The sequence below is a fragment of the Rattus norvegicus genome, chromosome 12, assembly GCF_021556685.1.
Source record: "Rattus norvegicus strain SHRSP/BbbUtx chromosome 12, alternate assembly SHRSP_T2T, whole genome shotgun sequence".
Classification (NCBI taxonomy): Eukaryota; Metazoa; Chordata; class Mammalia; order Rodentia; family Muridae; genus Rattus; species Rattus norvegicus.
The window spans coordinates 22,417,105-22,443,198 of record NC_141545.1 but is presented as its reverse complement, the minus strand read 5'-3'; the positions used below and the strand labels follow the sequence as shown (position 1 = coordinate 22,443,198).

The 26,094-nt window shown below is 49.0% G+C and overlaps 1 protein-coding gene across 1 annotated transcript in view; it reads left to right on the top strand.

Moving 5' to 3' along the window:
• The window catches only part of LOC148002219 (uncharacterized), a 43,570-nt gene extending 19,816 nt beyond the window's left edge, over positions 1–23,754 (top strand). The window contains exons 9-11 of the mRNA XM_087579485.1: positions 3,225–3,335; positions 17,447–17,508; positions 23,617–23,754. Coding sequence (XP_087435611.1) covers positions 3,225–3,335; positions 17,447–17,508; positions 23,617–23,754 — 311 coding nt within the window. The remainder of the gene's footprint in view (positions 1–3,224; positions 3,336–17,446; positions 17,509–23,616) is intronic.
• The last annotated feature ends 2,340 nt before the right edge of the window (positions 23,755–26,094 follow it).

The following is a 26,094-nucleotide window of genomic DNA, read 5'->3' as shown; positions in this document are numbered from 1 at the left end:
TAGGAAGGTGTAACCCAGGCATCATGAGGCACCATGGTGGGAGCATGTACTTCTTTTGTGAACACACTTATGTTTCCCCCATTACCCAGAGCCTGCTGTGGCTCCCACTGCCTACCCTTGTGGTCCCCATCTTCCAGAGGAAGTGGCATTTAAATAAAGTCAGAGAAGAGGAGGAAGGACACCACCAGAATAAGCCTGGAAAAGGGGGAGCCCAGACCGTAGGAGGATCTGTGTGGCCTGGTGATGCCAGGACGTTACTGGAAATAGAAGAGAAAGTGGAGTCTGGGAGAGTATGATCTCCCTGGGAGTCGCTAGTGCCTTGAAGGGAAGCAGAATAGCCCCAGAGACTATAGGTCAGGGGAGCCTCAGAACGTGGTTAACTAGCTAAGCTCCTCTCCCCACCCCCGGAAATGAAATGAAGAAGGTGAAGCCAGAAGATAGGGAAGCAGGATGGGAGGTCTCTCTGGCTACACTCAGGGCAGTGCTCATCCTGAACACACAGGAGGAAGGAGGCACAGACAGGAGGCAGCGTGTTGGAGCTGGAGGGAGGCTGCCTGGCCAGGCATCTGCAAAGCAAGCTAGGGCATGCCAGTCAGCCCCCTCACTCCCTATCGCAGCCTCAGGCCCCTGCTCACCCAGGCCCAGCCCACCCCCTTCTTAGTCCCAGGAATTCCTGGCTGCACATCCGATTGTTGCTGTCTTTCCTGCAGGTCAGGGCACAGCCTGGAGGGAGAAGGGTTCTCTGCACTGATGACTTGGGTTTGCAATTTCAGGCCTGCTCTGAACCCAGCCTAGCGCTTGGGCTGTAAGGAAAGATGGTTGCTTCTGCAGTGTGTGTGGGGGGGGGGGTCTGGGAGATCTTGGGGGAACAATGAGCCAGTGAGAGAAGGTGGAGAATGTTACCAGCCCTCCTGGCAAGAGTACAGAGTACAGACACCGGTATTAAACGACCTGTGTAGCTTTGGCAAGTCCTTTCCCTGATAGAAGATGCAGACTCCTCATCTAAGCAAGGGGATCAATAGTGTGCTACGAGACGCATGTAACTCAGAACCTATGGGAACAAGGTTTCTCTGGAGTCTGAGGATGGGCGGCTAGATGGATGAATGCACGAATAGATGGAGGGGCAGGCAGCTAAATGAATGGATAGATGGATAGATGGGTGCATGGGTGGAGAAGAGGATGGATAAAAGGATGCATGGAAGGGTGAATGTGTGGATTGATAAATATGTGGATGATGGTGGCTAGGAACTTTAGTTGCTGTGTGGTGGGTGAATGACTGGTGGATATGTGCATAGGGAGATAAGTAGATTGGTGAGTTGGTAGATCAATGAATGTGCGTGTAGATGGGTGGGTAGCAAGCAGTCCCAGCATCCTTATCTGCCAAATTTCGTCATCAAAGACACCATTCCAGTTACAATGATAGTTACTCATGATTCACAACAATTATATCTTTTTTTTTTTTTTTGGTTCTTTTTTTCGGAGCTGGGGACCGAACCCAGGGCCTTGCACTTCCTAGGCAAGCGCTCTACCACTGAGCTAAATCCCCAACCCCAACAATTATATCTTGAATCGATTAAAATTCGATCAAATGCAAAAGCCAGTTTCCAGTGCTCCCGGGTGCCGTGCTTGAGAGCTCATAGCAAGATCTACCCAGTCCTGACTGGGATGTTCTCCCTCCAGTCCTTCCTGGCCCTTCCTGCTTACCTCTGCCTAGTGCCTAACACACAGCTCATAGTCTTGGCCTCCCTGTTCGGTTCTCAGTGCAATGCCCTTGTCCTGTGTACAACAGCCCCAGAATGTGTCACAGTGGCAAGGCCACCTTAATTGTTTGTTGGTTGGAATCCAATGCCCAAGAGCTCAGTGAGGGGTGGAAGGGTGGACATTGGCTCTCCGTCTATCCCAGCAGCCTGGCACAAAGTTGAGGCTCTGACTGTCAACTCTCCAACTGCAATGGGAGCTGCCAGCTATAGAACTCGGCCTTTGTGCCCAGAGGGCTAGCATAGCCCATGACCTACAGGGACTTGGGCCTGCAGTAGCTCCTCTAGGCCCACACCTCTGTAGTCCTTCACTGCAGAAGGTTGCTATTCTCTGTCCCCAAAAGGATTCTTGGTACCAAGCTGGGTCAGACTCAGTGGTTCTGCAGGGTGTCAAGGGGTTGCATGTATAGACATGTATGTTGTATATACATGTTGCAAGGAGTAGAGTGGCAGAGGACCACTTTGGGTTCCTCAGGAGTGGGTGTGTTCCTGGGAACTAGGGCTCCTTGTAAGGTAGACTGGCTGGCCAATGAGCCCCAGGCATCCCTCCTACCTCTTTTTCCCCAGTGCTGGGATTAGAGCAAATGTACACCACTATCCTACTATACCTACATGCATTCCAAGGATGGACTCCGGTCCTGATGTGTTCACAGCAAGCAGTTCATCTCCCCAGCCCCAAGCATGGTGCTTGCTTTGGACGTTAAATGAAAAGCCCTTCCCACCTTGATTGCAAAGACTTTAATAGCTGCATGGGACCCTGGCACAGCATTCACCTCTCTGGGTCTTCAGTCTCCAATTCTGTAGCATTTGGTAAGTGTCCAAGCCCTGCTGGGAGGACCACGTAACCCAGGTCCTGACTGGGGAAAGCACGGTCAGTGCCCTGGAAGGGTCCGTCATCGGTTCCACAGAAGGAAAAGAAATAAGTCCTGACAGTCTAGGAGGCCACAGAGGCCACACCAGCCCATGCCCTGCTCCTGAGAAGACAATGGACACGGGGGAGGCCCAGCCACAGGTGGGAATCCTCTGTGGAGGACGCAGTGGAGACAAACAAGCATTCCCTGGTCACTCCACCCTAAGGGCCAGAGTCCAATTTGGCACGAGTGAGAGATGAGGCTTCTCTCATGGGCAGGGGCCACAGCCTTTTCTTAAAGAACAGGAAACAGATGTCTCTACAAGGTGGGCTCCACCTATGGAGGGGGTGTAGAGGAGGAGGTCCTTGCAGGACTGGAAGCAGGGTCTACGTAGGCCTCTGTAACAGAAGAAGTTGGACAGGCCAAGAAGGGTCTGGTCAGCCTGGATGAGAACAGTGACCCCCAAAATAGACACACAAGGAGCCAAGTGTCAGGGAGGCCACAGGGACTGAGCTTCTCCGTGCCAAGGCCCAGCAGAGAATATCCTGTGAGGCCATTGTTTCTCCATGAGACCACTGGGCGTGCTCAGTAACCACTCCTTCTAACTCTCCACCAGAGAGAGTCCCAAAAAGGCAGTGGAGGGAGTTAGGGCGCTCTGCATGGCCAGGCAAGTGTGATGAAGTCAGTACCACGACAGCACTGGATATGAACGCACAGGACAACGGTGGTCAGTGCAGTTGGCCTCATTCCAGTTGGGCTTGTTTTGCATTACAGTTCTAAGGTCCACCATGGCAGGGAAGGGTCAGCAGCAGGAGCTCACACATCACATCCACCGTCAGGAAACAGAGATGGGGACTAGTGCTCTGCTCACTTCCTCCTTTTTATTCAGTCCAGGACCCCAGTCAAGAGATAGTGCTGCCCACACTCAGGGTGGGTCTTCCCATCTTAATTAACCCACTTTAAAATGTCCCTCACAGACATGGCCAAGGACTGGGCTCCTAGGTGACTCTAGATCGTCAAGTTGGCTATCAATAATGATCGTCACCGGGACTGGCAGACCTCTGGGGATCCCAGAGCCCCATAGCCAACACATGGCCCGAGCAAGTAGTATCTTGGGGGTCTCAGTTTGTCCTCTGTGAAATGGGAAGATAGCATGTCTAATTCATTAAGTCAACGAGAAAACGCACCCGGAAATTCACATGGACCAGAGCAGAGGAAGCAGTAAGTAGCTGTTACCATCACCACTGCCATCGATGAGAATTAATTTTCCAATCAGTTCCACTCACAGGACTCCAACCAAGAGAGAGAAATTGAGGAGGTGTCAGCAAGGTCTGGCAACTGTCCTGTCTGGGACTCAATGACAGAAGCCCACAGGCATTTGACGGCTTCATTCCTGGAGTCCTGATGGAGACCCACCCATTCTAGGAGGGCTTGGGCACAAGTGCTTTGCTATGCCTTGGATATAGTATAGGTGTCCCCAGGTTTTATTCCCACTGTGAGGAGGATGGGGTGGAATTGAATCCCATCCTGGTGACTGGAGATAGGGCTTCAGGGAGTTGCTACGCCTTGGTGTTATCAAGGTGGAGCCCTGTGACAGAATCCTGAGAACAGAGAGCCACGGAAAGCACAAGCATGCATACGTGTGTACACGCACACGTCACACGTCCTCTTTCATCCTGTGACGCCCTGAGCCACCTCAGGACTCTGCCCACATGAAGGTTGTCAAGGGCTGGGTGTATAGCTCAGCTGGTAAAGTACTTGCAGAGAAAGCATGAGGCTGTGAGCTTGGTTCCCCGCACCCACAGAGAGATGTTAGGCTTGGTACTGTGTGCTTGTTATCCCAGCACTGGGGAGTGGAAACAGATATGCATGGGGACTCCCTGATCGAGTATCCTAGACTAACTCAAGCCAAAACTCTGATCTGAGGTAAACCTCTTTTCTTTATAACTCACCCAGCCTATGATATATCAGGATAGGCAACTGAAAACAACCTAATACGACACCAAGGGATGGAAAGAAAATGTTTCCAGTTCCTTTGCTGGGCCTTCTGCTGGATTCTGTTCCCCTCCTTGCCCAGGTCTCGGTCTGTCTCTATGCTCTCTAAGCACAACTCCTGACCTGTCCATCTGTGTGTTCCTGGCCACTTCGGGCTCCTCTCACAGGTCTCTATGAACAGCTCTTGTCCCTGAAGCTATCAGGCTCTGGTCCCCATGGGGATGACATCCAAACCCAGTGAAGTCCAAGGCAGGCAGTCCTACCTCTGGACACTGAAAATAGGCCTTCAAGAGGGGTCGTTGGTCCTCGCCTCTCACAGCGCTCCAAGGCCAATAGGCCCTCTACCTTCCCGAGAGTCTAGGAAGCCTGGCTAACCTCTGCCATGAATGGCGGGGTGCTTTATCTTATCTCTTCTCTTCTATGGCTCTTGGGACGTCAATTTCCCTGCCACAGGGAGCTTGTGACCTCCGATGGATGCCCCTGTGGTATCCAGAGCTGGCAAAAATGTCACATTGTGTGTGACCCCACAATTGTAGCTCTGAGCAGACCATCACAAGGACACAAAGGTGGGTCTGAGACTCTGAAAGGACTCCTATAACAGCTATGGCAGCAGTAGGGCCTCACTCAGACCTGGCCACAGACTACAGGATGGGGCAAGTCTCAGGACTTGGCTGTAGAAAACGGCAGATAAGAGAGGAGAAAGCATGACTCTCTGTCAGTCATGGCTGCTGAGGAGCTCGGGCATGTCCTTCCTACCCTTCCAGCTTGGTTCCAGCCTAAGACCCAGAGGGCCTGGCCTTCGAGAGAGACAGGGGCATCCCTGGCAGAGGGAGGGCTGGACAACGCTGAGCTGGCTGCCCCTGCTGAGAGACCATTCTCTGGGAGGTAGGGTGGGTCTCCTTGCTGTTGCCCTGAGCAGTCCTGGATGCTAGGTTAAGATAAGTATCTTCAGGAAGAGGGAAGGGCTCAGCCCGGACACAGGAACCCCGGGTATTAGAAAGGGAGGTGTCAGGAGCAAAGGCTCTCCCACTTCAGAGGTGATGGCTCCACCCCATGAGTCAGCTGGATGCTGGACTCCTGTCTCCCCTCCCTCTGCAAGGACTCATTCCAAGTGCCCCCACCCAACCCTGTCTACACACAAATTTTCCCTTTTTTATCGGGACACTGCACACACCATTTAAACCAAATACACCTGCAATGACCTTTCTGCCACATTGGGGTCTTAGGACCCCAGCTTATGAATTGTGAGAACAGAACATTACAGAATTATGAGGACAGAATATTACAGAGGCTAGTGGTTGGGGGTGGGGGGGATACAGTTTTACAGAGGATGGGGTTGGGGTAGAAGGCATGAATTTATCAAAGTTTTCATTTCTGTTAAATTTTGTTTGTTTGCTTGCTTGCTTGCTTGTTTCTGTTTCGTTTTGAGACAGATCTCACAATGCAGCCAACAATAGCCTTAAACTCACCGCACAGCCCACGGAGGCCTTGAACTCGCAGTAACCCTCTCATTTCAGCTTCCCAAGTGCTGGGATTGAAGGAACTGCCTGCTAGAACAAGGCCTTCCTCCCCCTCAAGATCCAGTCTCTAGGAGAACCAAAGGATTCCCTCCCACTTAGGAAGCTGGGAGGTATCCTGCCCTAGATACCCAAGAGTAATCTTGGGGCAGATGCCAAGCAAAATCTTTAAGGGAGGATGAGGTGCAGGGCAGCAAAAGTGGGCCAGGAAGCAAGCCACCACAGCCCCCCAGCCACGAGGACCAGGCCAAGTAGGTCCATGGAACCCTGGCTTTCCCACAGGAGAGAAAACTCACCGCTTAGCCTTCCTTGCCCTGTAGATTTTACTAGGGGGTGGTCTTGGGGTGTGATTCTCACAGCGTGCATGTGGGGTCGTCAGTCTTCCAGAGAGAGTCCTAAGGAGTGGAGCTCAGTGGACAGCTGAGCCACTGTAACGGTGGGAGCTGCAGAACGCTGTCTTCCCTGGAAATGGGCCAGGTTGGCTAGGCCCCTCTTGGGGATGAGGTCAGGGCAGACAGGACCCTCACAGGAGGAGAAAGGCTCTCCCAGCCACCCTGAGCAGGCTACCTGAATGGATCCCATTCACTTTCCTGAAAACCCTGTACCTGTGTAGCCACCAAAGCCACCTATTTTCTCTGCCGAGTTCCAGATCAATGGTTGCTTTCCAGGACCTGAACCCAGGCTCCTTAGGTTCCACCAGGGGCTCATGCAAAACTGGAATCAAGACCAGATTTAGGACATGTCCCAGTCTCCTAGGCAGGAGGGAGAGAATCCCTGGGTTCTCCTAGGGACTGAAGATCTTGGGGCTGGGGAGCCTTGGTCCATCAGATGTGGTAGCTCATACTTGTAATCCTAGCATGTGGGAGGCCAAGGCAGGAAAGTTGAGGCTACCCTAGGCTGTAAGTCTGAGGTCAGTTCAGGCTTAACAGGGAGACCATATCTGAAAGAGCAAAGCGAAGAATAGAGGAAGATGGCCCCTGCTAATATAGCCCCTGGGTGTTGATCCCAAGCACTCACATACAAAGCCAGTGTGGTAGCACTCTCTTATGATCAGAGTCCTGAGGGGCCAAAAGGGAGGAAGATCCCAGGCCAATTAGCATAGCTGAATCAGAGATCCCTGTCTCCAAAGCCAGCCAGAGCTCTTACCTGACACTGCCCACTCTCAACCCTAGCCAGAGGAACCGTACCCAACGTTGATATGCCTGCACATCCATGTAGACAGACATGCATGTGCCTTCACGCACGCACTCACACACAGAGTCCTCGTCCCATTAGCATCCCTCCATATGAGAACCCCAAGGCAGAGATGTCCAGACACGCCCAGTCTGGACACACGCTCTTTTCCTGGGCGCCTCACTCCCAAAACACAGCTAGACTCCAGAAAGCAACACAGCTGAGCGAGGCAGGATTTCAAAACAAGAACCAGTCAGGAGACTCAAGCAGAAAGATTCGGCTCCTGCCGTACAATGCACCCCACAGGGCAGGGCTCTTACCTGGCACTACCTGCTCCCAAACCCAGCCAGAGAAAGCATTAGCTAGGGGCCATGCTCTCTCTACAGGTGGAGCGGGCACCCTGCCAGGCACACCTGGTAAGCTGGAGGCCAGGGGCTCACTTCCTATAACCAACACTCATGCTATGAAGAAGCTCCTTTGTGCCGTGGGCCTGAGACCCTCCCCAGTCATAAGATATGGATTGCACCCATGGGGACCCACAGTAGTAGTAGGCCCACAAGAAATGCCCCTCGTGGGAGCCTGGAGCAGCCCTTGATCCCCCACAAAAAGCAATATGAGGAGTATCTAGCACCAAAATACAATGAACAGTAGTCCCCATAGAACCCCAACAACCCACCATGGAGAACAAAGCCCTTGTAGGCCATGCCCAGTCTGCTCCCCGTCCCCATCCCCATGATCAAAGCAAAATACCAACATGCTGTGAAGATGGGCAGTCCTTCCAGGCTCAGTCCCCAGAGACTGGGTTGTTCTGGGAGGTAGCAGAAATTTTTGAAGGAGACCTTGATGAATGAAAGGGTCATTGGAAAGAGACCTTTGGAAAAAATGTTTCTCTCTCCCTATTGTCCACAAGGCGAGCAGCTTCTAGCATACTCCCATCTACCACCATAATGTCTTACCTTATCACCGGAACAAAGGCATGGACTGAGTTCCCTGAGACCATGAGCCAAGAAAACATCTTTTTTTTCCCTTTAAGTTGTTTTGTCATGTGTTTTCTCAGAGTACTGAGAAATCTTCAGATAGGAGGATTCAACAGAATCACCCATTAGCTAGGCCTGGTGGCTTAGGCATGTCATAAGGAGCTACTCAGGAGCCTGAGGTAAGATGATCTCAAATTCAAGGCCAGCCTGGGCTACCTAGTAATCTAAGCCTGGCCTGGGGAACTTAGTGAGACTTTGGGCCTTAGAGTCTTATTGCTGTGATGAAACATCATGACCAATATAATTTATAAGAGAAAGCATTTAATTGGGCTTATGATTCCAGAGGGCTAGAGTCCATGGTGACAGTGAAGGCATGGTCCTCTGAGTTCACATACTGATGCAGAAGCAGGAGACACAGAGAGAGGAACAATGCATATAAGATCTTTTAAAACCTTAGACACCTCTCGGTGACACACCTGCTCCAACAAGGCCACACCTCCTAATCCTTCTCCGAATCCTTCCCAAATACTTTCACTCACCGAAGGCCAAGTATTCCAACATGTGAGCCTATAGAGGCCATTTTCATTCAAACCACTACACCCTGTGTCAAGAAGTAAAAAAGAAGACTAGTAGGGATAGAGCTTAGTGTTGGCAACCCTGACTAGAATTTCCAGTGGGGGATTAATGGTATAACTCAGTGGTAGAGCCCCTGCCTAGAATCTCCCAGTGAGGGGCTGGGGCGTGGCTCAGTGGTAGAGCCCCTGCCTAGAATCCCCCAGTGAGGGGCTGGGGCATGGCTCAGTGGTAGAGCCCCTGCCTAGAATCTCCCAGTGAGGGGCTGGGGCGTGGCTCAGTGGTAAAGCCCCTGCCTAGAATCCCCCAGTGAGGGGCTGGGGCGTGGCTCAGTGGTAGAGGCCTAGCATGTGCGAGTCCCTGGGGTTAGTGAATGACTCAGTGTATAAGGGTATTTACCACCAAGCCTGACAACATAAATTGAATCCTCAAAATTTACATTGTGGAGAGAACTGGTTTCTACAAGTTATCCTCTGGCTTCTACATGTGAATAGCACACCACACCCCTCACACAAAATAAATAAATATGCACTGTTTTTAGAAAGAAAAGAGAAAAGAAAAAAAAAAGAAACATATAGCATAGCAAGAACCAAGGAATCACTACAGTCTGGCAGCTCCTTGCTGTCCTCCAGTTGCCCTGGAGACCACAGACACCCTCTCAAGCTATTCCCGTGATCTTTACTACCCTGCATCTCGCAGAGCAGCCACCTCAAAGCCTGCTCATTTGTCTATGTGTTAGTCACTGTCGCTGTATATAAGTTTCTGGACAGCAAGGACACACCATCTCAGTGACTGTGGTGGTAGACAGAACCTAACAAATGTGAAGTGAGCATTGACATTTTTCCAAAGAATTATTTGTTTATTATGTGTATATGAGAACACTATAGCTGTCTTCAGACACACTAGAAGATGGTTGTGAGCCACCATGTGGTTGCAGGGAATTGAACTCAGGACCGCTAGCAGAGCAGTCAGTGCTCTTAACCGCTGAGCCATCTCTCCAGCCCCCAGCATCGACTTTTATTGGATGTATAAATAGATCAATCGATACTTAGAACAGGGAAGTGACAGTCTGATTTGCATTTTTAATTTTTATTTATGTATATGTGTGTATGCTTGTGCACGTCCGTGCGTGCATGTGTGCGTGTGTGAAGTGAGTGTGCATGTGTGTGTGCTTGTGTGTGTGCGTGTGTGTGCATGTGTGTGCGTGTGTGCGTGTGTGTGTGCATGTGTGTATGTGTGTATGCTTGTGCACGTGCGTGCGTGCATGTGTACGTGTGTGTGCGTATGAAGTGTGTGCGTGTGTGTGCGTATGAAGTGTGTGCGTGTGTGTGCGTGTGTGCGTGTACATGTGTGCATGTGCACGTGTGTGTGTGTGTGTGTGTGTGTGTAAAAGTTCTGGTGGGGGCTGGACGAAAGCATTGAATCCTCTGAAGCTGGAATTATGGGTGGTTGTGAGCTGTCAGATGTGGGTACTGGGACTTGAATTTGGATCCTCTGCAAGAGCAGCAGGGGCTCTCCGCCATTGACTCGTCTCTCCTGCTCTCTTGGTTTGTATTTCCAAGTCTCTTGGAGACAGTCAGAGGGAGGGGAAAGTGGGACACACCGTGCAGTTTGAACCATGCTGTAGCCAGCAGTGCACACAATGGTGTGAGAAAGTCATCTAAATTCTTGCTGTTCCTCCTTCCACCTGCTGGGGCTGCAGGCCTGCACTGCCATGCCTAGTTTAGGTGGTCCCAGGAGTTTAACCCAGGGCTTCCTGCACTCTAGGCAAACACTCTGCAGGTACAGACCCGGCATCATTGTTTTACAGAATGAGACAGGGCCTTGCTATACAGCCAGCCCAGGCTGGCCTCAAACTCAGATCTCCTGGCCTCAGTTGTGCTGGGATTACAAAGTGATGGACCACAGCCAGCAACAATATATTGGAATAATTCATTACTGTTACAGTATATTGCAAACTCTGGACAGGAAAGAATCTTGTTTGTATGGGGATAGACAAGAGCATTTTTGACGCTTCCTGCTCAAGTTTTCTACACAAGTAAAATGGTTCTGGGGAAAAAAATGTATAAATTCCAAGACATCCCCCTGGGAACCCCAACCAGACAATCATGCACCCACGATGGCTAAAACGAAAACAGGCAAGAACAGGCGTGGGAGTAGGAACCCTCCTTTGGCTGTTGGAATAAAGCCGGAAGTTAAGCAGAAGCAGGAACCGAGGATGAACCCACGGAAGCGCGCACCCACAGACGTGTGCGGGTGTGTGCGCCCGCAGGAGCTCCTGCTGTGTGCAGCACCCGCTCCAGGCTCGAATAAGGAAACAACCGCGCTCCATCAATGTGTGAACGGAGGGAATACGTTGTACCTGTTGCGGGCAGCGGGGATGGTGCCAAGGTGAGGCAGCATGTATGCTATGAGATTCTCTTTATAGAAAGCATAAAGACAGATGCTGGCCCAGCAGGTGATTCTAGAAATGGCAGGGAGGGTCTTACTCCAGAAGAACTAGGAAGGAGGCAGGAAGTAAAGGTCAGTGCATTATGGGAGCTGGCGATGTGTGGGCTCTTTATACAGAGCCCGGCATTTTTTTTTGCATTTATTGTTATCACGAGTGGGAGGAGTGTGGGTGCCGTGGGCCACCTGCGGTAGTTAATTCTCTGTTTCGACTCTTCTGGTTCCAGAGCTTGAACATGGATGGCCATCAGGTTAGACAGGAAGTGCCATTACCTGTTGAGCGATCTCCTTGGCCTGAATTAAACATCTTCATGAAATTTTACAACACACTAGGACCAAGATAATTCAGTCAGTGTAGTGCTTGCCACACAAGCGTGAAGACCTGAGTTCAAGCCACTGGATCCAAGTATAAGTCCAATGCAATGGTGTAGACTTGCGATCCCAGAGCTGGGGAGGCAGAGACAGGTAGATCCTTCAGGTTCGTTAGACATCACAACAGACTTACTTGGTGGTACCAAGCCAGTGATAGTTTCTGTCTCAAAATGACTGAAGTGGATGACACACACGTATACATAAAACTTAGTTGGAGACATGAATCTTACCCACCTTCTTACCTCCGGTCACACATTGCCATGGCCACAGGGACAGGGTGGAGGACAGTTCTGAGAAATGCCTGACTTGAAACTTGGAACAAATTTCATCTTTACCACTTTTTTTTTCTCCTCGAACCCAGGTCCTTCCATTCTGGAAAAACCCAGATCCCACTACATTGGTCACATGTGGTGACACCGGCAGCCTATTCCGGATGACAAGGAGTATCTCTGCTCTTCCTCAGCCGTTGGCCCACTAGTAGCCCTGAAGCAGGTGCCATGTCCATTCTGCATTTGAAGATGCATGGAGAGGTTGGACAGTTTGTCTGTGGTCACACAGGCGGTGATGCAGTGATGAGACCTGAACACAGGACGGCTGGTTCAGAGGTCAGCCTCAGGACACTGACTTTCTGTTGGGGGGCGGGGGATGCTGTGAGGGAGGACTGGAAAGGCTTTGAATGGATGAGTTGGTGTTAGAATGGAGTCTCGGGAGAATCCCTAGACACGTGTTCCAGCAGGAGTGGATCTGAGGAAGTGATATTCGGCAAAAATTAGCCAGATATGGGAGGACCATTGCCACCTGATTCTACTTATCCCCAGGGGAGTTTGATTAATGGATAGAAAGTAGCATGGGAACCAGAGGCTGGGGGGATGGGCAGCCAGTGTTCAATGGTCAAGAACTTCTGTTTGTACAACAATGCAAATGGTCCATAAGTAAAAATGTGGTGCGTGTGTGTGTGAGTGCGAGTGTGCGCGCACGTGTGTGTGTGTGTGTGTGTGTGTGTGTGTGTGTGTGTGTGTGTGTGTAAAACCCAATTCAATTTTTTAAATGGTCTTAAAGCCACTTTGCATACCTGAGACCAAAAAGTGCAAAGACCCCCTAGGGCAGGGCTTACCCTTCAGTTATTTAAGTGCCTGTTCTCTAAGATGAGAACCTAAAATTGCCTTTCCAGCACCCATGTTACAAACCAAGTGTGGTGTGGCATGCACTCTGCTCCCAACTCTGGGTAGGCAGAGACAAGCAAGTCTCTGTGGCTTCCGGCCAGCCTAGCCAAATCAGCAAGCTTCAGTCTACTGAGAGTTCTGTCTCAAAACTAAGCAAAGAAAAAGTGGACAGTGTTTAAGGAACGACACGTAAGATTGTCTTCTAGCCTCACATGAATTTATCTGCTGGAACATACATACACACACACACAGAGTCACACATACTCTCACACAAACACACTCTCACACACACACACTCACACACTCACAAACACACACATATACACACTCTCTCACACACACACACACATGCATGTACACATGCAAAAAGCAAAAGAAATCAGGGCAGTCTGAACATCACTCATTCATTCATTCATTCGCCAAACAAGTTCTTTACTCCTAGCATATGACAGGGGACAGGTACAGCCCTGAGAGAGACTGGGGAGGAAAAAGAACCTGGGAATGGGATTGGGAGGTAAGAAAGGCAACAGGCAAAAATCATCCTAGACGTGAGGCTCACCCTAAAACAGGATGTGAGGTCCCAGGGTAGAGGCAGGGCTGCTGCTGACCAGGAAGTCAGGGAAAGCACCGACCGATTGCTAAGACCTGAATGATAGCGACCAGGTGGCATATGAATCTGAGAGATGTGCACAACAGGCAGACGGCAGACAGTGGGTACAAATGCCTACAGCGGAAAAACACTAGGCATATAGAAGTGGGGGCCGGGAAGGTTGGCAGGGGTGTGGGCTAGGTGAAGGGGTAAGAAGGTAGAGTGATAGTCTAACCCAGGCTGTAAGACACACATACACACCAGCCAGTAGTGGGCCTCTTGAGAATCCACTCTGGTTGAGCACAGATCCTCTGCCTCCTCATGCCTCCCCCACCTTTATGGGACCCAGTGATAGCCATGTTTCAGACCTGTGGCGAAGGCCACACTTGTTCTGGTAGATTCATCTTCTGGAATCCTTTGAACCCAGAGCGCACTGGAATTTCTCCTCTCAGAATAGAAGGGAAATGGCTGCCCCAAAGTTAAAGATAGAACCCTGTGGCAAGGCTCTGGTCTTGGGTAACATCTGTCCAGTAGAGCTAAGGAGAGGGTGTGGACACTCTGCTGGGCAGAGTTCCTCAGCTTTGAGCAGCTCAGAGCTCTGGACCAAGCAAGGGTCCTAGTCATGAGGACAATACAAACCAGTAAGACAGAGTTGGGTTCCAAGAGAGGCCATCACTGTGGTCCACCACTGTCCTGTTATAAGGGGTAAGGCTAGAGTCTTGGACCTTCAATAGATAGTGGGCTGCCTGCCACAAGGCCTCTAGAGAAGTGTGGAGCCCAGTATTGGTTCAGGACCATTTTCCAAGATGGCCACAGGATGTTAGAGAACCAGCTATACATGGAGCATGAAACTACTGGGGGTCCTAGTCTAGAGCGGGGTCAGACTACAGGCCAGGGGTGGGGCCCTGAAGAGCCTTGAAGGAAATGGCTATTATTAACTAACAAGACAGATCCTCAGGTTTCACATTTCTAAAATAGCCTGGGGGCCACCTGAGGATGGGACCCAATTCCTCTGTGGAGTGGCCATCCCTGGGCGGGCAGGAACTGGCCCGGCCTGGGGCTCCTCTTACTTCCTGCATACCAAGTCATAGACAGTTCGAGACTGCAGCAGGCCACCTGGCCCCAGGACACAACCCCCTTGGTCTCCAGCTGTGGTGATCTGACCTACTGTCATCACAAGTAAGAACAGGTCCACCAGCAGCCCCTGCTGGAGGCCAGCTGATCTCATTGCTGTGGAATGTGTGTTTGTCTGCAGGGTACAGCTCAGGTTGAGGACAGGAGATCTGGGACTGTGCCATCTAGCACTGCTCTGAAGCCAGGCCGTGCCCTCCAGAGTATTGATGAGCCACCTCGGACTTCACCCGACATGGGCACAGCTCTCCCACTCTGTGCTGGTGTCCTGAGCCTGCCCAGGCTTTGAACATAGAATGGGCTGGAGGTGACAGCAGGAGAGGTCCTGACCTACCACTTATGCACCTTGGAACTCACTTCCTGTAGATATCTTCACCCTGAGGCACTCCTTGCTTTGGCAATTGGCAGCCCCATCTGCTACTGCCATTCTAGCTGAGGCAGAGGTAGAGTAAGCTCCCTGGGTAGAACTGGGGTTCGGTCTCCCTGTGTCTGTAAATAAAGTTTCCTATTGGCCAGGGCTTCTGAGGCCATGAACACCAACCATCCTCCTCCAGGGTGACTGTCCACAAGTGCTTATGAGTCAAGGGATGCCTTCATGAGTCCAAGCTCATAGAACATCCCCCACCAACAAGGGAGAAAAGACAGTTGTCTGTTCAAAGTCTCAGAGTTGCCAAGACTCAAGCTGGAACCCTGCAGAGCTTGCAATTATTTCTAGGGGGACCCTTGGAGGGCACATGGTCTCTACAGATGCTCTGACTAGAGCTGAGGAAGAGAAACAAGTGCCTGCAGGAGCCAAACAGGTGGGTGATGGGCTTAAAGATACTGAGCAGAAGACACAGCCCTGGGCCTCAGGCTGGCATCTACTCCAGTGTCTCTTAGACAGGTAGACATATGTGTCACCACGCCCTCCCCACCCATGGCAGAGCCTGTTCCAAGAAACCCAGGCTTCAGAGAAGATGAACATTTGACTGCCAGCCCTGGGGAAAGGGCGGGCAGGGTGTGTGGTGTCAGCCAGTTGCTGGGGTGTGGAAGAAAATGCTCCCGACATACCCAAACTTAAGTCACGGTGATGGCCTCACATCAGGGTTAAGAAGGAATGCACAGTAGCACCAGCAGACGGCATTTTCATCCTGTTCACATGACACACATAATCTTAGGAATAGACAAAGAGTATCACATCATAGCCCAAGCTGTGTGTGCTTACTGGGGACAGAACCTGGGACCTCAAGGGCTGCACAGGTGCTCTACTACAAAGTCACACTTGCCAGCCCCTCACTGGGGGATTCTAGGCAGGGGCTCTACCACTGAGCCACACCTCAGCCCCTCACTGGGGGATTCTAGGCAGGGGCTCTACCTCTGAGCCACACCCCAGCCCCTCACTGGGGGATTCTAGGCAGGGGCTCTACCACTGAGCTACATTCATGAGCCTGTTTTGTTTACTTGTTTGCTGTTCTGTTTTAATGTGTGTGTATATGTTTGTGCTAAGTTGTGCATGCATGTAGAGGCTAGAGAACAACCTTAGGTGTCATCCCGCAGGTGCCATTTGCCTCGTTTTTGAGACAAGATCTCTAATCGTCCTGGAACTCACAATTAAACTAGTCTGGCTGGTATCCAGGGATCTGTCTCTCTTTCTCCTGGGCACTAGAATTATCCATGCAACCACACTTATCCTTTTTGTGGGAGATGGGGATCTAACTCAGGTCCTCATTTTTTGCATAATTAGCTCTTTACCTCCTGAGCTATCCCCCCCACCACGGCTTGTTCTTATGTTTTTTGGATAAATGTGTTTGTGGCCACATGAGTGTAAGAACAAACATGGACAGACCCATATGTCCATGTGTCTGCCTACATATGGAATATAGACGTTAGTGCTTGGAGCCTTCCTCAGTTGTCCTCCACTTTATTTATCAATATAGGGTCTTTCCATGAACCTGGGGCTCACCAAGGCAGTCTAGCTAGCCAGCTTGGTCCAGGGACTCTTTGTCTCTTCCTCCTTGGGCACTAGGGTTACAGGTGGACTGCCATGTCTTTTTGGCTTCTTATCTAGGTAGGTGCTGGGGATCTATCTCTGGCCTCACACTTATGCAGCAAATGGTTCATCCACTGAGCCATCACCCCTGCTTTTATGCTTTTTACTTTGAGATGATCTCCTTCTGTGGCACAGACTGGCTTTGAAATGGCTCTGTAGTGAATCCTCCCTGTGTGTCTGAGTTGACTCACTCCACCATTGTAGCAGTGGGTGTCATTGTGCTGGAACAGATGCGGGAAGGGATCAGTTTAAATCCTAGCACCTTCCCACAAATGGTTCAGGCAGAGTGGAATCATACAACAGGCTGCATGTGTAAAGTTCAGAATCGGTCAGCATTGCTTATAACCAATGACGGTACAGCCCTGGCAACAGAGCATGCAGTCCGTGCTCACACAGACCATGCTACTCTGCACACCCAGTATCCCAGGTGAATGGAATCCCCCGGTACCGTGGATCTTCATGCTGTGCAGCTGAGCTCACGGCTCCTTTCTGCAGACAACCACACAACAACACAAACGGTACTGTCCTGCTTGCGTCTTCTGGTTTGTGGGGCTCTGGGTTGTTTCCAGTTTGAGGCTAATCCAGATAAACTCCCTGTGAACATTTGTGCACGAGTCTTCTTATGAATGTATGTTTTCATTTCTCTTGGGTGAATGCCTGGGAGGGGAACAGCTGGCTCTGGTGGTTGGGAATTTTCAGCCTCTGAGAAATTGGCCAACTATTTACCAAAGTGTCTCATTTTCTTTATTGTTGTTGCCCGCCCGCCCTTCCTTCCTCCCTCCCTCCCTCCTCTCTCTCTCTCTCTCTCTCTCTCTCTCTCTCTCTCTCTCTCTCTCTCTCTCTCTCTCTCTCTCTCTCTCATTCCTGTCAGCAACGGAGGAGCATGCTGGCTTCTCCACATCGCCCATTCTCGTCTACACTTGGGATGGTCAGGTCCTAGTTTTAGCCACTCTGGCAAATATGTGCTGGAACTTCACTGTTCACTGCAACTTGACTTTTATTTCTATTGGTTCCGTCTGTGATGTCATACCTAAGAACATCTTTGCGAACCCAAAATCACAAAAATGCTTCTTCTTGTGATTTTCCAGAATGTGGTATATGGATTTTGTGTGTGTGTGTGTGTGTGTGTGTGTGTGTGTGTGTGTGTGTGTGTGTCTGTGTCTGTGTATCTGTTACAGTATTTGATTAATCCACTCTATATTTCCCTAGTGAGTTCACCTGCGCTTCTTGCTCTGCCCCAATGTTCTGGATTTTCCCAAAAGAAAGACACACATACACAGCCCTATATTTTAAATACCTTATGGCTGGGCCACTCCCTAACTCCATGAGGCTCACACACACTCCCCTCTGATATTCCTGAGTTAATACTTATTAAATCTATATTTCATCTTTGCTGCCCTGGACCCTGCTGGGCAGCCCTCCTGGGGCTTCATTCCCCTCGTACCTACATGTCATCTCTCTCTCTCTCTCTCTCTCTCTCTCTCTCTCTCTCTCTCTCTCTCTCTCTCTCTCTTTCTCTCTCTCTCCTCATTACTGAGGACTCTCCTTGTCTCCTCCTTCCTTGGTCCCTTCCTGGGAATCCTAAAAGTCCTGCCTCTGTCTCCCTGCCCAGCCATTGGCTGCCCATAATTTTATTAACCAGTCAAAAACCAACTGGGAACAGGCTTCCTTTGGTCCTACTTGCTGGACACTGCAAACAGGTTTTTGGGTAACGTAATTAGCATGAGAACACGAGCCACTACATGTATCCATGCGGACAGGCAGGCATAGAGACATCAGCATTTCTCAGTCACTTTCTTCCTTATGTTTTGAGACAACATCTCTAAATGAAGCTGGAGGTCCCTGATTGGTCTAGACTGGCTCGCCAATGAGCTCTAGGGATTGCTGTGTCTCCCCACCCCAGTGCTGGGATGACAGCATTGTGTCTCTGCACCTGGCTTTTATCTGGGAACCAGAGATCCAAACCCAGCTCTCCATATCTTCAGGGCTCGAACTTCACTGACTGATTCGTGTCCCCAGCTTCTTCTAAAAGTTTCCAAGGTACAAATTTTTCACTTAAGCCTATAATCTCCTTTGAATTATGTTTTGTCTATTAGGTAACAGATGGATCGAAATGTAGATAAAAGGAAAACAGCTTAGTAGAGTTAGATAATGGAAACAGAGATAGGAAACAGATGTAGGTAAAGTGTTTGCTACACAAGCATGAGGACCTGAGTTCAGATTCCCAGCATCCATGTAAAGCCAGGTGCAGAAGTGCACACACACAGGGTTTAATGGTTATCGAGCTTAGCCAAATCAGTATGCTCTAAGTTCAATGCAACCTTATCTCAAAAATGAGGTAAAGAACAATTGGGGAAGACATTCAATGTTGATCTACACACTACACACACACACACACACACACACACACACACACACAGCCACATGAACATACTCATGAATGTATGTCCACACAAATAAATATATAGACACAGATGATAGACACATGGGTGGCTGGTAGACAGATAAACAGATGAATGGACATTCAAGATCTAACAGCTCTGGCATTGTTTATTTAAGACTGTTCTTCCCAGCATAGCCTTTATCCTTCCTCAATAGTTGTTCCCATGTGCGCGTTTCTATTCTGTCCCGCAAATCTACTTGTCTACCTTGACTTTGACACCCTGTCCTGATTACTAGAGCTCCGTAACAACTGTTGGCATCTTGTTCTATTAGTCTGCCAACATCACTGCTATGTTTTGAAGTTATTTGAATTCTTCCAGGACCTCTGCAATCCCGCATGGACTCAGAGAGGTCTTTATTTTAGGTGGGATGTCTTTAATAGTCACAAAGCTACATTGGCCATCTGCTTTCTTCTTGAGTTCACTCTGGTAGTTTATGTGCTTTCTCTGACTGTGGAGTTGAGTGGCACACAGGCTGTGTGGGTTGTTCTTGTTGTCTCTTTATTCTGTAGAGTTTGTGGTGATTTCTCCTCTCAAGTAAGTTCATTGGCAGAAACAGTTGTCTTCATTGTTGTTTTATATGGTTTGGTCTGGTTTTGATTGGGGTTGTTGGATTTTATGGTGTGTGTGTGTGTGTGTGTGTGTGTGTATGGGTGTGTGAAAGAGAGAATGTATGTGTGTGTGTGTCTGTGTATCTATGTGTGTGTATGTGTATGTTTCTGTGTGTGTGTGTGTATGTCCATATGTCTGTGTATAGTTATGTGTGTGTGTCTGTATGTCTGTGTGTGTCTGTATGTCTGTGTGTGTTTCTGTGTACCTGTGTGTATGTGTACCTATGTGTACCTGTGTGTGTATGTCTGTGTGTGTCTGTGTCTGTTTGTGTATCTGTGTGTATGTCTCTGTGTGTGTCTGTGTTTGTATTTGTGTATATGTCTGTCTGTGTGTGTGTCTGTGTTTGTATTTGTGTATATGTCTGTGTCTGTGTGTATATATGTGTGTGTGTATGTCTGTGTGTGTGTCTGTATGTCTGTGTGTGTTTCTGTGTACCTGTGTGTATTTCTCTGTATGTGTCTGTGTTTGTATTTGTGTATATGTCTGTGCCTCTGTGTGTGTGTGTGTGTGTGTGTGTGTGTATGTGTGTGTGTGTGTGTGATGCTTTGGTGGACTTAGCTTGTTTTGTTGAAACAGGATCTCACTGTGAGAGTTGGTCTGCAACTTGCAATATAGATCAGTCTTAACCTTGAACTCACAGAGATCTGTCTGCTTCTTCCTCCTTAGTGCCTGGGTTAAAGGCATGTAGCATTCTACCCTGCAAACAGTTAATTGTGGTGTTTGTAGGTTTTAGGTTTAGTTCTTAGGATTTATTTTTATTTTATGTATGTGAATGTTTTGACTTCAGGTTTGTATATGCCACACGAGTAACTGGTGTTCATCTCATAGGGGCCAAAAGAGGGTGTCAAATTCCCCGCTGCGAGCCACCATATAAATGCTGGAAACAGAACCCCAGCTCTTTTCAAGAGCAGCAAGTGCTCTTAACTTCTGAGTCACTCTCCAGTCTGTTCATTATGTCTTGTATGCTGTAGGTTCTGTGGTAATGTCTCCTCTCATTTCTGGATTTGATATCTCTTATTTCTAGTCAGTCCAAGAGGCCAACACCTTTGACCAAGGTCTATGAACCTGATTTTGCATTGTTGGTTTTTTTCCTGCTATTTTTCTAAACTTCCATTTCTTAGTCCTGTGCGATGCCACCGCTTAGTAGCTTCAGGATGCATGTTCTCCTCTGCTGGATCTTCATGTGGAAGCTGAGAACACTGACTTGATCTCCACTGACTAATGTTGGCTGGCATTAATGCAAGGACACCAATGGTTTTTGTTTTGTTTTGCCTCTTTGGATGTCTGTTTTGTTTGTTTTCTGCTGTTGTTGTTTAACAAAGAGCCCATGTTGGCCTTATTTCTACTAAGTCTTTATCTTAAAATTCGTTTTGTTCAGTATTCATGTTAACTGTGGCCTTCTCATATTTCTGTGTTGTACAAAACATCACTTCCCAACTCATTGTGTGTTTGAATCTAAAACATCTCCTTGTCGCTGTGATAAGTGGGATCTTGTTTTGTTTGCTTGCTTGCTTTATTTTGTTTATTTCTTTCTTCCCCCTTCCCTAGCGCAAAATTCCCTTAGCCTTGGGTGCAGGAGTGGGTATCGTAGATGTGGTCCTTAGTATGCTTTGCTTTTATATCCAGAATCTAAAATTGAAGTTTTTTTTCTCACAGAAACTGTATACAAACATTTTGAAAAAGCCTGTGACTCTTTGCCAAGCTGAAAGTTGGTGCCTAAAATACATATAATTTTCTAAATTTAAAATAATGATGTATTATTCCTTAGTAGCAATATGTGAGCTATTCAGTATAACAAGGTGAAGTAAGATGAGAGTTTGTGGCGATTGAGTAAGAATGGCCCTCATAGGCTCACGTACTTGAATGCTTGGTCATCGGAGAGTGGCACTACTTGAGAAGGATTAGGAGGTGTGGCCTTGGTGGAGTGAGTGTGGCCTTGTTGGAAGATGGCACTAGGGGTGGGTTTTGGGTTTCAGTCCCAGTGTCACTCTTTCTTGATGCTGTCTACAGATCTGGATGTACAATTCTCAGCTCCTTCTCCATCACCATGTCTGCATGCATATTGCCATGCTTCCTGCCATGATGACTATGGACTAGACTGCTGAACCTGTAAGCCAGCCCCAATTAAATGCTTTCCTTTTAAGAGTTGCTATGGGACGGGAGAGATGGCTCAGTGGTTAAGAACACTGACTGCTCTTCCAGAGGTCCTGAGTTCAAATCCCAGCAACCACATGGTGGCTCACAACCATCTGTAATGGAATCTGATAGCCTCTTCTGTTAATCAAGCATACATGCAGATAGGGCACTCATATAAATAAATAAATAAATAAAAAAAAGACTTGCTATGGGTCGTACTGTTTCTTCACAGTAATAGAACACTGACTAAGACACAGCTGGACACAATTTGAGCCAATATTCTGTCACACAATTTCACTGGCTTTATACCTGTTTTTTTGGTGAGTAATTTACAATGCTTCTTCAATGGTTACATTAAAAAATAGAATCAGTGGGTATTATCATTATTATTATTGTCTTAAAAGTCAGGAGGAACTAAGATCCACCTCAAGAAAGAGTAGAGCTTCCTGATATGGCTTACTCAGAAGAAAACAGTTCGGTCTGGTACACACAAGGCCTCCAGGGGAGCAAGGCAAACTGCAGGAGGTGACTGAGAATTGCCTTGTTATTCTGTGACTGCACAGTGAGGGTGACATGAGTTTCAAATATTCTAGGCAGGGGCTCTACCACTGAGCCACACCCCCAGCCCCTCCCTGGGGGATTCTAGGCAGGAGCTCTACCACTGAGCCACGCCCCCAGCCCCTCACTGGGGGATTCTAGGCAGGGGCTCTACCACTGAGCCACGCCCCCAGCCCCTCACTGGGGGATTCTAGACAGGGGCTCTACCACTGAGCCACGCCCCCAGCCCCTCATTGGGGAATTCTAGGTAGGTGCCCTACCACTGAGCCACGCCCCCAGCCCCTCATTGGGGGATTCTAGGCAGGGGCTCTACCACTGAGCCACACCCCCAGCCCCTCATTGGGGAATTCTAGGCAGGGGCTATACCACTGAGCCATACCCCAGTCCCTCGCAGTACTGCTAAGCTATAGCTACAGTTGTCTTTTCACTTTTTATTTTGGGACACAGTCTAGTTCCTCAATTACCTAAGTTGCCCTCTCACTCATTCTCTGGTCCTGGCAGGCTTTAATGGCAGGCTTCTGCTTCAGCTGCCTGAAGAGCTAGAACCACAGGCTTGTCCCAACAGGCCCGGCTTTGTCTGTGAGCTCCATTTAAGCTCTTACATTTTCATCTCAGTGCCTGTCCTGGCTGAAGATCCTAAACTCTTTCTAATAACACTGCTCACACTTGTGAGGTCATAGTGGCCGTATGAGAACGTGTGTAGTATGGGATAGATGCCTCCTGCAGGAGATGTGCATGGTTGGATGCATATTAACTTGTGCATGGGGTGCACTTATTTGAGCTCCACATACAGAGCCTACAACAGCCCACGCTGATGGAACCTGACGGCCCCAGTTCGAGCCCTGGGACCCACGTGATGGAAGGAGAGAATCAACTCCTGCAAGTTGTCCTCTGACTTTCACATACACACTGTGGTACACCTGCCCTATATAAATAAATACTAAATAAATAGATAGATAATACATGATAGATAGAAACATAGATAAATTATATATATAGATAAATATATAGATACAATATAGATAGATAATACATGATAGATAGAAACATAGATAAATTATATATATAGATAAATACATAGATACAATATAGATAAATAGATAGATAATAAATAGATAAATCGTAGTAGATAGGTAAAGATAGATAGATAGATAGATAGATAGATAGATAGATAGATGTAATAAGATTGTTTTGATTATCTTAGTTGATTTCTTTAATTGGGTTTAGAAAGTTATGGAGAGTTAGTTTCCTCTCTCTCTCTCTCTCTCTCTCTCTCTCTCTCTCTCTCTCTCAGGATAGCAGTTCCTTATGGCAGTTTGATACCTACAAGGGTCTAGTTGAAACTCCCCCATCTCCTCACTTCCTCATCTCCCTCTCTAAAGCTGGATTCATGCAGATCAGGCTGATGTGTTCTGACCTCTGCATAGCCTGAAGAAAACCCTGTGGCTATGGTAGCTATGCCTGTTTTCTACCTCTGAGGAGGACTGGTAGCCAAACAGCCCACACCACTGGCCAAGCCACTGAAGCTGAGTGGGTGTGAGCATAGGCACAGACTGGTTGGTGAGCCCTTCCTCCGAAGCCTCAGGCCTCTCTCAGCTGTTTCAGACACATGACAACAGAAAGACACCAACACTCAGAAATAATAACAATCCTCTGAGGAGGTCCCTGTGCCTACCCCAAAAAGAGGGAGATGGATTATGCTAAGCTTCCAGAGACCCAGGCAGCTGCTTCATCAAACAAATGGTACACACCCAGCTCTAGTGGAGATTGTCACCCATGGGCTTTCATGGCCTTGTCAGGTCATTGTGAATAAGATTGGAGCTAAGCCTCATGGTTCAATCCTGTCATCCCAGTTTCCCAGATCAAAATGGGGATGTCACAAGTCCAAAGCCAGCTTCAGTACAAAGTGATTTCAAGGACGGCCTGGCAACTTAACGGGACTCTTTCACAAAATAAAATATTTTTTTAAAAGAAGTCTGAGGGTATAACTTAGCAGTAGAGCACCTGCCTAGAATCCCCCAGTGAGGGGCTGGGGGCGTGGCTCAGTGGTAGAGCACCTGCCTAGAATCTCCCAGTGAGGGGCTGGGTTGTGGCTCAGTGGTAGAGCCCCTGCCTAGAATCCCCCAGTGAGGGGCTGGGGTGTGGCTCAGTGGTAGAGCCCCTGCCTAGAATCCCCCAGTGAGGGGCTGGAGTGTGGCTCAGTGGTAGAACACCTACATAGCCATTTTTTCACAAACAAAAACTAGGAAACGATATAATTGTCCAGTAACAAAAAAAAAAAAATTCAAGCAGCTGTGATGTGTAATGGGTCAGGCCTTAGCTGGAGGAGGCATTCAGCTGCTGGCCTATACCACCCACAGTGAATCTCAAAACACCATGATGTATGCCCGAAGGAGGTCCCACACCCATGTGGGATTCTGGAATGAACAAAACCAACTACCCCAGAAGTGTTCTGAACAGTTGTGTGGAAGGGGTGGTGACCAGGAAGGGTCACTGGGAGACCTTCAAGTAGCGCGCGTGCTTTGCCTGGACACATTCTGTCAAATCCTGTTGAACAACGTCCTTGAGATCTGAGCACTGGCAAATCTGAAGTGGACATGAGGAGAATCCCTTCAGGCCTCGTGAAAGTAATCAGGATGTCAGGAGTTGGGAGGGAGCTGCCCTTTGAGGGAGGATTTGGTAGGGGCTCTCCTGGACGCTGGTCATGTTTTCATTCCTGGCCAAGCTCTGGTTTCCTTAACAAGCAGGCTTTATGATAGAGTGCAAGCTATGTGCTTGAGTCATGTGCCCCTCCATGTGCATGAGATACTTGGGGAAAACTCCCAAAAATCAAAATGCAGGCTTCATACTTGGCAAGATGTGTCTACCATCAACATTATTTCCAGCTCCTGTCCCACATTCCTTCCTGGAGCCTCATGGCCTCTGCCAGATTACAGAGCTCGCACAACCTGGGACGAGCAATGGAGATATGACATCTCCCTGGTAGACTTTTCAAAATGGGGTTAGGAAGGGCCCCAGATGTTAAAGGGAGTTGAGATGACCCTCCACACCACTAGGACCCAGCAAGACCTACGATCTCTCCTACCATCGTGAACTTCACCTCAGTATTGCTCAGGGTCTGTCCCCTTGTCTGTGTCTGTTCCTCCATGAAACTCAAGTCTAGCATCCTCAAGGCTGTCCCTAAGCAGGGCCAGGCCCCAGAACTGTGGAAGCTGATGAGACGGGGGGGGGGGGGGGGGGGGGGACAGGCAGGAGGGGATGGGCACCAGCTGGTGTTTTGAAAGAGTGGTGCCCCAAGTTCCCCGGGATGGTGGGCTAGATGCCAGCCCTTCCTCCACAGCCCCTCAAGGCACCCCTCTCAACCGTGCCCCTCTCCCTCCCACCTCTAGACCACCCTGAATTCACAGACCTGTCTACAGTCACAGACAGCTGGAGAGTCGAGTCACGTGACTGGCCCTGGGCTGGACCCCCCACACCCAGGAAGAATGGGTGCCCAGGCCTTTTCCCTTTCCTGGTGGGGCCAGAACTTTCTCCCTACAGTCCTCCAGAAACAGTGTGGCACAAGCCTGCTTTGAATATCAAGGTTTGCAAAGATCAAAAAAAGAAGAAGAAGAAAAAAAAAAGGCATGGTATTTTGGAAACACAGAGTGTGCCAACTTAATTAAGGATCTGATTATTAGAGAGCTCTCTCTCTCACTGGAGGAAGGGAGAGGCAGGCAGCCAGTACCCAGCCACTTCAACAACAGAGAGAGAGCGAGAGTGAGCGAGTGAG